Here is a 16,988-nt window from a genome sequence, read left to right on the forward strand (position 1 = left end):
CTCATTTGTGAAAACACCTCACAAATGGTAAAGAGGCGACAAACATATAATATATGTGATCCTTCAATTTAAGAATTCATTATTTGATTGAAAATTAACTATCTTACGATAATTTGACCATTCGGAATATTGTGGGTTTCAATTAGAGATTTGTAACGGTTTGCAAGAAATAATTTTTTTGTTACAACTTGAAGCATAAAATGTAGTGTAAGCTTGTGAATATAATGGTGCAGTTTCAAATTAGGGTGTCTTGTATATCTTAAAATGTTTACATTTACTACAAGTACATGAAATTCACTTTCTTCTCAGTGACCAAAACTTGCTTATAACTGTCTGAATTCATGTATGAGTGATTAATATGAACATCAATGAAGGGGGAATCAGTTTGCTGACTCCTTAGATTGCATTTTCAGAAGAATCAATACAACCTTGATGGTTGATCTGAGGGTATGTGACAAACAGTTTTTAAGCGAGACCAGAGGTAATGAGATGGCATACTTCAGTTTCTGCATCCGAGCAGCTATCGTTGTTGAACCATGTCTTCCTCTCCCATCCTGCAGTCCTGCTCAAAAACTGGGAATTCATCCGTGGTCGGCTCCAGCAGTACTACTCCAAAGGCATATATGCTTCATCTTCGGAGTAACTGGACCCCCTTTACTGATATGTATGTCCTACGGGGAGGCCTTACTGCTAAAACATGGAAATGCCAAAACAACAATTCACTAGGAAATAAATGAAAGAAAGAAGAATGGTTTTTCCATGTTAGGACCAGACTCAGTAAGGAAAGTTTCCTGTCTCTCAGATGAGATTCAGGGTCCTCTGTAAGCCGTATTTGAGCATTGCCTGGTTACCAGCTCTATACCCATTTCCGTATACCACAGATGCATCTGTTGCAATCTTCTCGAATGGAGATCTTGCTCCCTGGCTTGATGAGGAAGATAGATGATGTTGATATCTTCTTCAAGTTCGATAGCCTTACACAAAACAAAGACATTATTAAACACACAAACCAATTGAAGTTTGAGATACTGATGAAACAAAAAAACAATTAAAGAATGCCAGAAAACTCAGATGGCATGCTGTATTCCACTAAAACTTCGGAACTGCTTTCAAGTTACCAAGTACTATACACTTTCTAGAAAAACTATGAGATAAAAGTTGATCCAGTGAGTAACCTGAATGCATTTTGAAGTTCAAATTTAAATATCAAATTCAAAACTAAAGTAGAACTTTGATGTGCTCAAAATAAAAAATAAATCAAAAAGCTTGGAGGGCAATATAAAATAAGGATAGCTATTTCTTCATAATTTATTAGGCTCAGTAAGCATGCGGTTCCTCCTGTCCTTGGGCGTGGAGATCCATATCCAGAACTAAGTGTTTGTAACTAAACCAAAATCATATAGAGATCACAAATTTCAAAGCACTTACCAATAGCAGTAGCTCCTCTCTGATCATCTTCTGAAAGATATAAAGCAATTTCATGGTTTATGTCTTCCATCTCTGACCATGAGTCCTGCACCATTTTTTCTTTATAAATTAGGTTTTCTCCTAAGGATTTAATGTGTAAGAGAATACAATTATACGTTTTCTCTTTTTCTTTCTTTTTTCCTTTTGTTTTTGTAGATCTAATTCATGCAACCACCACCAAGGACAGTGTAGTATTCTGAAAAGATATCAGCGATTTGTGATAGAAAAAAAAACTTCAACTTGCAGCCTTTTTTATTGGATTGGACATACATAAACCGTGAAATAAAATTTCAAATCTCCCAGATCACAAATTGGTGGACATAGCGTTACAGTGCTAGAGACTGAGAGATTATATTCTCGGATACGGCACCCTAATTCAGTCAAGTCAATACAACCTAACTCATTCTGTTGTTGCATAATTGAACTGTAGAGCTTAGAGCATGACTAGTGCCCAAAAACATGGAGACAGAACATTCTCGTACATGATAAACTTGAGAATCAACAATCAAGACATACTGGAAAAAGCAAAAGAAAGAAATTTCATAAACGTGTGATGAAATTATAACCTTCATGACAAAGTGATAAAGGGAGCATGTAATAGTGTTTACCCATGAAGTAGATGGATTATTATCCATGGCTTCAGCTCCATATATCCAATCACATTGAACCTTTGAAAATTTTGCAAAACCACAAAGCCTTAACCTGCCATCAAAAAGTTGGATAAAGTTCTAGAAGAATACAAAGCAATGAACTATGCCACCAGGAAGCAGAGAAGAAAGATGGCATATACAAACAAAGAAGAAAGAAACACAACTATCAATGTTGGCAATTACTACAATTCTGACTCGACCCTCTACTTATATTTTTGCTTTCCATTTAAAAGTAATGAACTTCGTTGACACCATCACCCTTGTTGGTTCTGTGTCCAAGCAAATCACAAGCTGCTGGACTGATCAAGTGAGCTCGGTGGAGCTGCTGGACTGATCAAGTAAGCTCGGTGAAACTGGGCTGAGTTAATGCGTTGCTAAAGCCGTGCGTGTCAACACTTGTGCAAGAGGCGTGTGTGTGAGCAAGTGAGGAGCTGAGAAAAGGAACTAGCCGTTGGGAACGGTTTCAACCGATTTTTCTTTTCTACTTCTTCACACATATTGTATATAACACACACACACACATTTTGCAGAGAGAGTTAGCTAGCATTCTTGTGAGGATCCATTGTTGAGGAAATCTCATCTTGAGAGTAGTTTGAGAGTTCAACATAGAGAGATACACTTTGTAAAAGCAAGATCAATATACACCATTTCTTCTTCCTCCGTGGACGTAGGTGTTTTATCACCGAACCACGTATATTGCGCGTCGATCATATTCTTGTTTCAAGTTCTTTTCTTGTTGTGCGTTTTCACCACCGAATCCCAACAACCCTAGCCCATTACCACAACTTCAGGGTTGGTCAGACTGCTGTTTGTTTTCCATGTTACCTTATCTTTATATATAATCACTTAATCCAGGACAGCTTGTGTAAAATAAAACTTTGCAAAACTTCTCTTCACTACACTAAATCTGTATTGCTGAAGACAAAATTCTGCAACCTAGCAAAAGTATTCTTCTGAACTTGGTAATAATTTACTTAAATAAAAAAACACAACATATGTATACCCAATGATAATGGGGATTGATTCAGTAGCTATGGCTGGTGTTACGGGCTCTACTCGTATGGGTTGTATAGATGGTTAATATAATAGTAACAATTTATTGGACGAAATGAAAAATGCTGAGCCTGCATTCTCTTCTAGAAGTAAAATAATTTGATATTGTTATGGAGCATATCTTATAGAGATACATTGGCAGGAGCGAAATATATGTATATACATACTGATTTGCATGCATATATATAAGCCAAGAGCTGCCACATTTTGGCTGTTTCCCCACCAAAAGGGTTCCATACTTACCTTCTCTTTCAAGAGAGACTGGTTAATGAACGACATTATCTTGTAGTATCAGTCATATGCTCAGCTCAGTGCTTCAGCAGCAACAGCAACATCTTCATAAAAAATTGGAGTAATTTCAAGCGTTTTAAAGCATAATAGTAATACACAGTAAGCATGCAGGAGCAAAGGGGTATCTTAAATACGAGAAAGCCAGTACATAGTATCGAAATTGGAAAATATATATTACCTTCAAATGATCTGCAATGCCTAATAGAATCCGTGGCAAGGCCATCCTTTTGCATTTCATCTAAAAGTTTCACATATTCTTTCTCATTACCTCGCCGTAAAAAACTACTGAGAAATGCACAATATGTTTGAACTGAAGGAGCAACCCCTTCCTTTATCATTCTCCCTAGAAGTTTAAAGGCATCACTTGTGCTACCACTCTTGCAACATCCATTAATAATATATTATAGGTGATGAGGTTCGGAACTAAACCTTTGATATAAAGTTTATGGAAAAGCCTCAATGCACGGTCAAGGTTTCCTGATTTACATAAGCCATCTATAAGAGCATTATATATTACTACATTAGGAGAAATACCCTTTTTTATCATCTCATCCCGTAAAAGAAAGGCTTCATCAATATCACCCGAAATGGAAGCGGTGTGGATAAGGGTTGAGTATGTAAACTCATCTGGAGTGAAGCCTCTTTGCAACAGATCACCAATAGCTCTTTTTGCATCGTCAATTGATGCGAAGCATATTTTCTATATTTTTCCCCTAAGTGCTACACATTTTTATGTAGATTATGACTCATCAAATTATTGTTTCCATCGAAATTAGGATGTAAGAAACTTACTGGAGCTCAAACATTCCATCAAACACTTCACCAAACAGTTGGCGTGCACTGCGTAATAGTTCCAAATTCAGCACAGCAGCAGCCATCGCACTGCCCGCTCGGGACACTTCTTCAAGGTGTGGAGATTCTAGCGTATTATACCCGTCCGGGTCAATCCAGCACCGTTTGAACACCCGCCCGGGTCAGTTACAGAATGCATTGAAAGTCCAGAAGTATTTCGCCCGGTCGGGCGTAGGAACTCTAACTGCAAATCAGCAGTTTCTTGCGGCGGTTTCCTTTCCCACAGTTGAAGTGCAAAATTTGTATACAAATGAGGGAAGGCACGTTTTGAGGGAGAAGGCACGTTTTGGCGGAAAAGAACAGAGACAAGAAATTGGAGAAAGAAGAAAGAAAAGAGAAGAGGAAGGAACGATCAAAACCCTTTACTCCGGAGATCGTCCATCATCTAGAGTTGGAGAACATCATGGAGTTCACGGTTCACGGTTCTTTTGGTGTAATTCATTTTAGTATGTTGTGTTAGATCTTCTTTGTTGCTCCGAATATGTTGTAGGGTGAATTGTTGGATATTTTGATGACTTTTATGGTTTAATTTATGTGTGATTCTTGTTTATGAATTGTTTAATTATTCTACTAATCTTAGACGTCTAGATAGGTATTTTGTAGTCATTATTCTATTGCCTCTTTAGCATAGATTTTGGTCATTACTCCTATGCAAGGAACTCGAGATTGGATACTTGTTCAGAGAGATAGTCTCGAGTGGATCGATAGTCTTTATATGTAAATTTGGTTTGGTGTCTGTTGTGCTTCCATGTGGGCATTAAGTTAATATGATTTAATTATCGTGTTTGACAATTGAAGAAACTAATCTAAAGCTTGCTACACGACCTAGTAGTGGTGATAGGTTAGTGAGTAGAACTTGGGAGACGTGTTCAGCCTATCCTAGATATACAATTCCCTTGAAGTGTTCAACAGATAGGTAGTGTAAAACAAACTTAATCCTCTTAAGCATAGTCTTGATCGTAGTAGTCCATCGAAGTATCCCAATTCATATGCCCGAGACATATAGGAGCAATGCTTTCTTCTTATCCTATTTTCTAAAGTTTGTGTTTTGTTTATCTTTGTGTGTTTTATCATCTCTTTATTAATTTTTATTTTATCAATCTCAAATTAAATAATCATACGTCTCCATGTGGCTCGACACTCTTTTACTACAACTACATTTGTACTCTAGCAGAAAGGTTGTAATTTTAGAGTTATTTGATTTACTTGTGCATAAGCAAGATATAACTACATTATATATAGAGTGTTGTTTGGAATACACATTTGAGCACTTTTATTAAGGGAGTTTGCCACTTTCTGTGCTTCTATCTGAAGCGCGTTGAAGTTAAAAGACTGGTAAAACTGTTTAAGGTCTGGGACAACGCCTAAATCTACCATTTTCTTTACCAACATATTTGCTTCATCCGTCCGACCAAGCCTGTTTAACCCACTGATGATTGTGCTGCATATATATACATTCGGGGAGATACCTTTGCCTCTCTTCTCAAAATATGCATCAAAAGCTTTCTTCAGGTTTCCCTCTTTAAACCAACCACTTATTAGTGCTCCATAAGTAATGATATTAGGGCACAGTGCTTTTGCATGGACCTCAGAGAGCATATGGGATACTTCATTTGATTTCTGAGCTTGAAATAATCCTTGAATCAGAGAATTATACATTTCAAGGGAAGCAGGAATTCCCTCCGCATCCATGGCCTCTTTAATTTGAAAAGCTCTTTGAATATCCCCAGCTCTGCAATATCCATCAATCGAGGTTCTATTGGTCACTCCATCGGGTAAACAACCCATTCCGATCATCTTTTCAAGAATTTGCTCTGCTTCAATCATCTTTCCCATTTTACAAAGCCCATTGAGCACTGCATTGCACAGAACAGTACTTCTTGCATAGCCTCTAGCTAAAACATGTTTCCACAATGTGAAAGCTTTTTTATAGTTTCCCTTGCTAAAAAGTCCATGGAGAAGTGTACTAAATCCAACCTCATCAGGAATCAAACCTCTTTTGAGCATCATTTCCCACAGCGACAATGCATCGTTCATATCACCATGTTCGCATAAACCTTTTAAGATAGTATTGTAACTTATATTTGTCGGATATACACCATCCCTAGTCATTTTATGGCAAAGCTTAAGTGCTTCATCAATCATTCCTCTTTTACAGTATCCATCCAATAACGTATTGTAGCTATAACCATCTTGTTTCAAATTAGCTCCAACCATACTCACTATAACAAGCTCCGCTTCACGAAGTTTACCAAGTTTGCAGTATCCATTGATAAAAGAATTGAAGATGAACATATTCATTCCCAATCCCAAACTCAACATCTCATTCTTAACTCTCTCAGCATCATCCAGTCTCCCGTTACGACAATATCCATCAATTAATACGCCATAGACCTTTTCATCCAAAACTAATTCGAGTCCAGTGCCCTCCTTCATCTGTCTAAATACTCTATCTGCTTGATCAAGGTTCCCAGTTTTACAATAGCCCTTAATCAACAGCGTATACGTTACCAAATTCATGGAAATTCCTTGCTGACGTATTAACTCCAGCACTTTCTCCACACCCCTGCATATCCTTCTTCTCCACATACCCATTGATCAAGCTATTATAACCAAAAATATTCATTTTCAGTATGCCTAGCACAAACTCCAGTGCTCTAGCAACTTTTCCATCTTTACAGTAAGCATCCACCATTATAGCACAAGTATACACATCCGGAGCAACCCCAACTTTTATCATCTGATCATAAACACAATAAACAACATGAAAATCCTTGAATCTAACCAAACAACTCAGCAAACCATTACACGATCGCAAGCTCGGCACACGACCACATTTAGGCATATTATCAAACATGTACAAGGCATTCTTCACCAGCCTCCTCTCCACATAAGGTTTCATCATCATATCAAAAACGGTTCCGGAAAACCTAAATTCCCTAAAAACAGCCACCAATTCAGCATAAATCAAAGAAACCGGAATCTGGTCTCTCTCCGCCAGCTCCACGAGGCCACGTAGATACAGCCTCGTTTCATCAAACATTCGAGCGTTTGACAAGATATGCACGATCTTCACATAGGATTTGAAATGAGGTCTGAAGTGATTCTGTTTGGAGGCTAAGTCGAAGAAGTGAAGCGCCGACACTGGATGAAGCTTGAGACTTTTTAGGACTGCGTTGACGAGGTGGTCGGAGAAAGTGAAAGAGAGGCTTTTGAGGGCGTCGAAACGGCGGAGGATTAAGAGGCGGCTGATTTGGGAGGCAATCACCATATCTTCTTCCCATCCTCGCGGTGGCGCACCGCCAGAAGCTGGGGCAGAAGGTTTAAAAACGGTTACAAACACCACATAAGGCGGAAAACAGTTCCAAAATCTATAATTGAACAATCAAGCTATCTATTTTAGCTAATGGAATATAGTGTGATTGATTATAAGGAGATAGTCTGCCATGAATTTGCTCCAGAGAAATCAGTAGCATTGCTTCAAAGAAAAACGGCAGCCGTAGTGAAAACAGTGAACAAACAGGATTACGCTCGCTTAAGATTAATTAATTTGTGATTATTATTAATCAGCTCGATGTTTTGGGCTCCTGAAAATTTATAGCGATTTCGGCCCAAATTATTTAAAATCCTAGCCATTCTAATTGGCCCAATAAATCGGCAATACTCTGTATTTAAAAAAAGTTAATTTCTAAAGTATATAATATTTCAGTGTCATCACTTTCAAATTTCACGTAAAATCAATATCAAAGTAAATTATGCAAAGCACAAACATCTATTGAATTCAATCTTGTTTTAAATTATTTATAAATTCTTTGTTGGTCAAGGTCACAATTTTTCTAGACATATACTTAATAATTAAAAACATGAATCCTTAATTCTCGTTGAAAAAACATGCGAATTAGAGTGGATCCAATTTGTGTCGGTACTCCCTTCATCCCACAAAGTTTGTCCCAGTTTGACCAGGTGTGGATTATAAGAAATTATTTAACTTTATATTAAATGGAGGTGTGTAGTGAAATAAGAGTCCTACATTGAGGAGATTGAGGAATGTAATTAATGTCTATTATTAGTAAGATTTTAAGTGGGACCAACTTTATAAGACGGACGAAAATAGTAAAATGAGACTAACTTTGTGGGACGGAGGGAGTAATATATTTTATAAAAAACTAATTAGGCATTAAATATATTTTATATCACTCAAAGAATAAAAAGATTCAATAATAAGCACCCAAAACATTATGAAAATTGAAACCCTCAGAATTTGGTGACAGAAGCCCAGAATCAGGAGAGCAGAAACTAGAGAAATGGGTACGTCCCTGTGCAATTTCTGGAGAATTCTAAAGGGGAAACATGCGATCTTTTGATGATTCATTAATCGAAACCTAATCTGGTGTTGGTGCAGAAAGAGGAGAAAAGAAGGATGAAAAGGTTATGGAGGGAGTTGCATCATTAGCCCTTTTGCCGAGTGGCTCTATTTCTGGCCATTTTATTCAGCTCCCAAAATCCATTTGCTATGGTCTCCACGGAATTGGTAACTTCTACTCTTCAATGCAAGCATCGCAATCTATTGCATTTCCACAATTATGATTGTCTTCTTTCTAGCTTGCTTTGATTTGTAATTATTCATGTAATTCTGGTTTTAGCAAATTAGGTCTTGGATTTGTGTTCTTGAACTTGTGCAGAAGACCTAATTTGTAATTCTGGTACTTGAAAGGTATGCAGTGAAGAAAGAGACTGATAGTTCTGTGTCAATTTTGAACTTGTGCAGAATTTACCTTTGATAGCAACACATCATTTCAAATTTTGTATTGGTTTATTTCAAATTTTGTATTGGTTTATTACCCAATTTTATTGCAAATGGAATATGTATTGCTTGGTTATAACTTATCTTGTTTCTAGAACTGGAGTGTGAAAGAGAGTGCAGCCGGGGTGAGGATTACCGCTTGATCAAGCTGACTGTAACAGATTTTGATGTTAGTGCCATTTTATTGTCTCTTGTTTACTTTTGTTGTTTCCCTCCCTCGACTTCTTCATATCTCGTTTTTGCTGACATGACTCGACTGAAGTAACTCATGGTCTAATTGTTATCTATCGGTGTAACTCTATAACTAGAGTAAGAAAGAAAGAACTCTCGTAGTGGAGTGCAGAGGACATGATGCTGCCAAGATATGTACCCCGGATCATGCTCACGGGTACGCCTTAGACAAATCTGAATTCTTCCCAAAGTAGTAAATGTTCCAAGTAGTTGTTGCCCTGAGGTCCGATGATTGCCTTTTTCCTGTCAGTAACGCCTTTATTGGCTCGCCAAACCAAACTGTGGATATTATTTGTAAACGAACATGTTAACATAAGATATGCAGATGTTATGCACGTCCTTGTGCTCTCCTCGTTACATGGATGCATTCTAAGCTTCTGCAAAATATGGTTATTTGCATTATCGGCCTTTTCAGATTGCCTTAAAGAATTTGTGGCACGGTAATAGGTGGCAGAAGGATGTGGTGGGTATGGTTGAAGAGAAGCACGCGAAGCACAAAATTACAGTGCATTTTGAATGCGAAACGTTGAAATCTGATGAAGCAGCTGAGGACCATCTCAGAAAATTCATGCCCAAGTTAGTTGGGATGGATGCTGTTGGTAATTACTACTACTATACTTATGTTTTATCTTGAGAGCTCATTGGTTATATCCATTTATTTCATATTGCAAAATTGAGCATGTAAGGTAATCATTAATCTGTTTACATTCATGGACAATAGCCCACTGTGTCACTCATGTTTTTGTTCAAATGCATCATGTTTTTCTTTTTTTTTTCTGATCTTGTGCATCTTTCTTCACTCTTCGTAACAACTAACATGAAAACCTCGAATGCAGTCAACATCGGCCGCATGACCATAGCAGGATTGAATTTTGAAGCAGACGCTGAATACGAGCGTAGCGAGAAAAGAGCTGCGCCTCCTAATGTTGCTGTATGTGCAGACACAGAATTGTGATAGTTCTAAGTTAGCCTACTATTATGTTTTTCTTTAATTTAGAAGTGTGATAGTTCCATAATGTTATGTTGTTTATTCAATCTCATACCGCTCCACATACCTCTACTCCACAATTTTTTTTAAATTTTAAATTTTTTGAAATTATCATCCACTTTGCAAAAATTAAATAACAACATTACTTCATTAATAGTTATGAAAATAACAAGTCCTAATCAAAATTTTAATTTTCTGAATATTAAAAATAACTTCTATCTAGGTGTGATTGTGCTTATAAAGTTCAAGAATAACGTCTGAATATTAAAAATAACTTCTATCTAGGTGTGATTGTGCTTATAAAGTTCAATAATTAAATTAAAAAAGAAAATCATTTCGTCAACCCCACCAATCCGACCCTCTCCTAAGCACGCATACCCCTCTCCAAGCCTCGTATCAGATAGTGCACCACTCCAAGTGGTTTGCACTTCCATATAAAAAGTGTTGTGTACATCCTAAGCGCATCAGCAATGGCGCCCGTCCTGGCGGAATTCCGACTGGCGTGCCAAAGTCCGAGCGGGACGTCCTCCATTGTGCAAGGGAGGCACGGATACGGACATCCGCTGCGGACACCGGAGTTCCGCGGCGTTCCGCGGATATCCGTAGCGACGTCCGTGCGGACGTCCGCCATTGCGTTGACTCCCACGGACGTCCGTCTCAATTATTGCATTAATTTTTTTTTATTATGGGAAGTCCGTCGGGATGTCCTTGGGGATGTCCGCCACTGTGCAGTGGGATATTCGTATGACGTAGCATCCGCAGTGGAATGTGCGTATGACGTGGCAGAAGGTGTTTTTGGGATGTCCGCGGGATGTCTGCCGGGACATCCGCACCAGTGCTAATGCTCTAATAAATACTTCTACTACTTCTACACAGATAAAAAGGTAGGAGTACATTTTTCGATGATTTTATGCTGAAAAAATGCGTAGAAGAATCTTTATGTAGGCCAACTAAACAGGATAAGCTCATAGACTAAAGCAAAAAAAGTTAAAAATATAAATTAAAAAAAAATCTTATGATTAAAGGACAAGTAATTAAAAGAAGCTGGTAAATAAAGCAATCGAAGATAAAACGAAATTATATTGAAAATTATAAGGGGCCTAAACAAAAGAGCACAAAAGGTGAAGGATGTGGATGCAATAACCAACAACTACTAAAAAGGCATTTCTCTCATCAGTTCTTACTATTGTTACTGTAGAAATAGAGAGTGAGAGAGCGATATTGTTGGCCACCCACCAAATTATATTCACACAATTCGCTTTCCTAATTACCGGAGGTTTGTTTCCTATTCTCTTCCAATCTTTGATTTCAATCGTCGTCGTTTAATTTGCTTTAAACTGTTTTACTTGAACAGATAGAGCATCATGTGCTCTGCTTCATTATGATTTCTAGTACAAGATTTTATCTTGTTTCCGATGTATGCTCTTTGCTTTGCTGCATTTGATTTGGAGGGCTTTACCACTGTAAATTGTGCTACTCTTCTCGCCTTATCGACTGTTAAATTTGTATAAATTTGTATCTATCAGTAAAGTTCATCTCACCCCGAAACTCTAGTGGGCATCTCCTTTTTTCCCATTGATGTTGAGATTTTACATAATTTTCAGTTATTTGTATAAATAATTCTCTCTATGTGAGGAATTGTTACACTAATCATGATGGATTGGGAAATTGAAACGACGCACAAGTACATTATATTGCCCCAACAATTTTGTTTTTCATCTTTTTTTTTTCGTTTTCTAGTGTGGAATTAAAATCACTATATTTGTTTAGGAAACATTTGATTTGCTTTCAAGAGCTCAATCAGCCGCTTTAAAAGGAAGTTTAGCTGGCATCAATAAATTCTTGGTCTTCATAAATTCTAGGAATTATAATATACATATTGAATATGGATGAATCCAATAAGCGAAGAACTGATTTATTCTCGTTTTTTTAAACTGCATATTATTTACCTTAACTCATTTAGTCCTTTTTTTCCATCTTTGTGTAGCTCATTTAGCTGTCTTTTAGGAAGTGATATTAGCTGTATGGTTATGAGATTCCTTTGGAACTTTGTTCTGCCAGAATCGTGCTCACCATTTGAAAGATATATCTGACGAAGGAGTTAACTGATGGATATTTTTGGTTGAAAGATAGCACTGATACACTATCATCAAAAACACAGTGTATTTTTGTGCAAATATATGGAGAAAGAAAGGTCCAATCAAACGGGTATAGTAAGTAAAAACATTCTCTCATCTACCGAGGATGAAGAACCAAAAACTGATGGACCATGTCTTAATGTAGACAAGGAAGCTGGCTCAGCAACTTGTCGTGTTTGTCAATGCTTGGAACCGGATAGAATGGGGAATATTGCCCTGGGATTCTTGGGTATTTCTCCACCAGTATGTGATCTTACAAATGGGAAAGAGGAGGTTAAGTCTAATTTGAAAGTCATCTCAGGGAATATTGAAAATAATTCAGTATTTAAAAGATCTGAGGTAGTTGAGTTTATTAGTCCAACTGGGGAGGTTTTTCTCTGTACAGCTGATGTAGAGCTAGGTCTTGATGACAGCCAGGACAGGTTATTCGAGCTTGGCTGTGCTTGCAAAAACGATCTTGCATTAGCACATTATGCTTGTGCCCTTAAGTGGTTTATCAGCCATGGATCAACTGTTTGTGAAATATGTGGATCTATTACGAAGAATATTAGACCTGAAGATTACAAAAGGATATTAGGTTCTTTAAAAGAGTATGAATCGTTGAGAGAAAGAACTGTCAATGGAGAACCTAATCCTGCAACACCCCAAACAAATTATGGTGTGGATCCTGATGCTGTTGCTGCAATTCGAAGGCAGAGGTTAAGTGAAATTTCATTGTGGTTTAATCCACATAACAACAACTCAATCACTGTTTCTCATGTGGTCAGTGAGCAACCTTCAGCTTCAAATACTGTCTTGGAAGAGGTTCCCCCTGTCGAAAATACTGCTACAAAATGGGCTGTAGAGAGTACTGGGATCCTGCTCGCTACAGGTCTGCTGACTGTTACTCTTGCTTGGCTTCTCGCCCCGCATGTGGGAAAGGTATTGGACCATACATTTTCCTGGCTGCACACACCTTTTCCCCTTTCCTTTTCAATAGTATACTTTTAGTTTGCCTTGGTATGGAATTTTATTCTGCTTGTCGTAGCATTATAATTTAGATAGTGCTTGATAAATCTTGAGTTTAAGCACGTGACATGTGTAGTAGCATAGAACTCAGATAGTTTTTGATCGTGACACGGGTACATCTTACAATTACGAGAAGCAGAAAGGAGCTTATGACTGATTTTGATGCTAAGGGAAAGCTTCTTTCTTCTTTGTTCTTTTTACGAAAAGGGAAAAGCTTTTTCTGCTTCTGGACTCATGATAGTTTATTTCTGTTAGAAAATAGAGATTAGAATAGCCCAGTCTAGGCATGCACAAATCGAACCGAACCGGTTCATAATCCGGAACCAGAACCGGCGGCGGCGGTTCGAACCGCCGGACGGTTCGGCAGTTCGGACGGTTTGGTTCAGGTTCACGATTTTCAGACACCGGAACCGCCGGTTCAAATAAAAATGAAAAATTATTTATTATTTATAAAAATTTCAAATAAAAATAAAAAATTATTTATTATTTATAAAAATTAATTTTTATATTTAAAATTTAATTTTCACAAAAAAAATAAATACAAAAATTTCATAATATCTCATATTTATTTGTTGGGCCTCTGAATTCTAAGAAACCATTCTTGGTTGTTTCTCTTTTATAAAGACATCCTTGAATATTTTATGTTTCACTTTCGATGTATGACAGAATATGTTGAAGTATTTTCTTTTATAACTATATGTTTAGATCATTCATTAATCTTTTTCCAATGTAGAAGACAAAACTTTCTTTATTTTTTACATTTTATTATTTACTATTTTTATATTTATTTTTGTCATAATTCCTTTTCTAAAACAAATTTATAGTTAATAATAGCATCAACTAGAATAGTTTAGTTATAATAGTGTAATTAAATTTGAATGTGGCATGTTGCTCATAATTTATATATTTATAGAATGTGGACATGTTCAAATAATTGGATTTAAATGTAGGTATGTTACTCATTTTTCTCAATGTATTGATTAAAATGTGTAAAAAAGAAACAATTAATATAATTTGTATAAGAATGATAAAAATAGACGATTAAAAAAGTAACCAATATTTAAATTTATTGTTTAAGACTTCAAGTCTTTAGTGATTTGTAGTTGTTGTAACTTGTAGCCTCGTTTAAATTTATATCAATAAAATAATTTTCTTCGTGGTTTTTTGAATTTTATTTACGCACATTCCATAGATAAATAAAGAAGAAAATGCAAAAAAAAAAACAAAACTGAACCGCCGAACCGGCCCGGAACCGGTGGTTTTGGTAGGAAACAGGCAGTTTTTTGAACCGGAACCGCCTAAACCCTTGGCGGGCCGGTTCAGGTTCATGATTTTTTTGAACCGTGAACCGTCTGTTCCGAACCGGAACCGGCGGTTTTTGAACCGTGTGCATGCCTAGCCCAGTCCCAGTAGTCTTACCTTTTATTTTCATTTTCCCTTGCAAATTATTGGAATGTTGGAGTACAATGGTTCGACATAAGTCCTGTATTTGTTTCTTATTGATAACAACTGTGAGTTCACTGTAGCCGTTATGACTCAAGCCTCAATAACAACTTTGAGTTCACTGTAGCCAACCAGCCTAGGCTTGTTTCTTATTGATAACAACTGTGAGTTTACTGTAGCCGTTATGACTCAAACCTCAATAACAACTTTGAGTTCACTGTAGCCAACCAGCCTAGGCTGGTCCTGTTCCCCATGCTAAGAAGAACTCCTTATATTCCACCATGTACTGAGTGAATTGATTACACCTCGAGTCAGTTTACCAGGATAGATAACCAACATATGACTTGCATTCACAAGTTGTTCAATAGAGCTTTCCCCATAAAGCACAAGACCTATTCTAATCTATGTTCCCTTTTCGGACGAATGCTTGGAGTTCAATATTTATCTGCTAGTTTGATTTATCTTCTTAAGTTTAAGATTCGGTGACCGCATTCCAGATCTCTTCCTCTGCACATCCATCTCGTATGTGCTACCCTGACCTTTTGGACTGAAGAATGGGAAAGCAGGCCAACAGAGCCAGGGACCATAGTTAATGGCTAAAAAGTATCGTTACACCAAACTATATAAAAGGACTACTAGATAATTCTCGTTGACCAGATATGCTCATGCTTTATCTCATGTATACTACTCCCTCCGTCCCGGGCTACTCGCTCATTTCCTTTTCGGCTCGGAGATTAAGGAATGAGTGTATAGGAAAGTCAAAAATGACGGCTGTAGGTGAAATTTTTTACTAAAAATGGAAAGAGTGCAAGTAACTTGGGACGCCCAAAAAGGAAATAAGTGCGAGTAGTGCGGGACGGAGGGAGTATTTTTTTTTCTTAATTGCCGTGACAAGTTTAAGCATGCGGCCGAGCTATTGATCTTGCCACTTTTTGGATTGAGCATTGTGGATAATGTTTTTTTATAAATTAGTTACTTTTATATTCTTGCATGGAATTAATTGAAATTTGTGCCTTCTACTGCAGAAAACTGCCAAAAGTGGCCTGCATATTCTTCTTGGAGGAGTCTGTGCATTGACTGTTGTAGTTTTCTTCCGATTTGTAAGTTCAGTTCCTTTTTAGTTGATATTTCTATCAGAAATAGATAAACATTATCATAATTTTAAGCAATCTTAGATACAAGATTACCCTTATCTTATTTGTGATAAAAGCTAGGAGTTTTCATAGGATAAATTGAATCGTGATATGTAATTAGAACATTTGTTCACCTAACACTGGATATTTAAAGGCAAAAGTAGCAACAAATTCCTGAACTTCAACATTTTAACAAAACACCCCACCTTGTAAGTGTAGTGGGGAAACAATCAACTCCACCTGTCTGTGTTTGATTTGATATCTGGGCTGATGAATGTATCCCCCTGTGTTTGCAGTTTGTTCTAACAAGAATCAAGTACGGGCCTGCTCGTTACTGGGCAATCTTGTTTGTATTCTGGTTTCTCGTGTTTGGGATATGGGCATCACGAACACATGGCTCTCATGCCACATGAGGCTTTGCTTCACTGGTGAATATATGTTTTTTGTCTATTTTCATCTTATGTAGCTACTGCAATCTGTTATTATGATTCTTCTATTGTAATTTGTTTGCTTCCCCAAAATCATTTGAGGATGCAATAGTAATTTACAGTAAAACCATGTTTTTTATGAAGATTTTGTTAAAAAGTTTGTTGATTTGTGATCCTTTTTTTGTAATCCTTTCCTTTGTACAACAGGGCAATCTGAGGAAAGAGATAAGGTGTTCATTATATATTTGGTTTACAATTACAACTTAGACCATGAATTTTAATCTCGGTACAAAAAATTGATCTATATATTCATACAAAGTTGGTGCGTCTAGTCAGTTGGAACAACATTGTACTAATAAAATTGTTTTCTAATTACATGCACTTTACATGTAGTTTTAGTTTTTGAACTACTCCATAAGACATAAGGCGAGTGATATGTGTTATATTGCTAACTTAATATTTAATTGCTAACTAAAATTTAATAATAGTCATTAGATATTAA

General features: G+C 36.9%; 2 protein-coding genes and 1 pseudogene across 6 annotated transcripts; 2 read left to right on the forward strand and 1 right to left on the reverse strand.

Annotated features, from left to right (window-relative positions):
* Positions 1-228: 228 nt before the first annotated feature.
* Positions 229-7,824, reverse strand: LOC121768541 (annotated as a pseudogene).
* A 696-nt stretch (positions 7,825-8,520) lies between these two features.
* On the forward strand, positions 8,521-10,408 carry LOC121769466. Its single transcript, XM_042166275.1, has 6 exons — positions 8,521-8,621; positions 8,716-8,844; positions 9,213-9,286; positions 9,426-9,505; positions 9,796-9,947; positions 10,185-10,408. The coding sequence occupies exons 1-6, from the start codon at positions 8,618-8,620 to the stop codon at positions 10,301-10,303; spliced, it is 558 nt and encodes a 185-aa protein (XP_042022209.1). The 5' UTR covers positions 8,521-8,617; the 3' UTR covers positions 10,304-10,408.
* A 1,072-nt stretch (positions 10,409-11,480) lies between these two features.
* LOC121767171 lies at positions 11,481-16,643 on the forward strand. Of its 5 annotated transcripts, XM_042163379.1 has the most exons (5): positions 11,596-11,612; positions 11,691-11,799; positions 12,324-13,395; positions 15,951-16,025; positions 16,355-16,643. In XM_042163379.1, the coding sequence occupies exons 3-5, from the start codon at positions 12,517-12,519 to the stop codon at positions 16,469-16,471; spliced, it is 1,071 nt and encodes a 356-aa protein (XP_042019313.1). In that variant the 5' UTR covers positions 11,596-11,612; positions 11,691-11,799; positions 12,324-12,516; the 3' UTR covers positions 16,472-16,643. The 5 variants fall into 5 exon arrangements, with proteins under 5 accessions (XP_042019312.1, XP_042019315.1, XP_042019314.1 ...); XM_042163378.1 differs by lacking the exon at positions 11,691-11,799 and having other exon boundaries at positions 11,481-11,612; XM_042163381.1 differs by lacking the exon at positions 11,691-11,799 and having other exon boundaries at positions 11,491-11,612; positions 12,398-13,395.
* Positions 16,644-16,988: the final 345 nt, after the last annotated feature.

Source organism: Salvia splendens, chromosome 15, assembly GCF_004379255.2.
Source record: "Salvia splendens isolate huo1 chromosome 15, SspV2, whole genome shotgun sequence".
NCBI classification, from domain to species: Eukaryota; Viridiplantae; Streptophyta; class Magnoliopsida; order Lamiales; family Lamiaceae; genus Salvia; species Salvia splendens.

What these genes read in the sequence shown, in the direction of transcription:
- LOC121767171 (XM_042163378.1), top strand. Translation starts at nt 12,517, where the DNA reads ATGGAGAAAGAAAGGTCCAATCAAACGGGTATAGTAAGTAAAAACATT. An exon ending in TCGCCCCGCATGTGGGAAAG is followed by an intron (nt 13,396 to 15,950) that starts GTATTGGACCAT and finishes CTTCTACTGCAG; the next exon opens with AAAACTGCCAAAAGTGGCCT. An exon ending in TTGTAGTTTTCTTCCGATTT is followed by an intron (nt 16,026 to 16,354) that starts GTAAGTTCAGTT and finishes CTGTGTTTGCAG; the next exon opens with TTTGTTCTAACAAGAATCAA.
- LOC121769466 (XM_042166275.1), top strand. An exon ending in CTATGGTCTCCACGGAATTG is followed by an intron (nt 8,845 to 9,212) that starts GTAACTTCTACT and finishes TCTTGTTTCTAG; the next exon opens with AACTGGAGTGTGAAAGAGAG. An exon ending in ACCCCGGATCATGCTCACGG is followed by an intron (nt 9,506 to 9,795) that starts GTACGCCTTAGA and finishes GCACGGTAATAG; the next exon opens with GTGGCAGAAGGATGTGGTGG.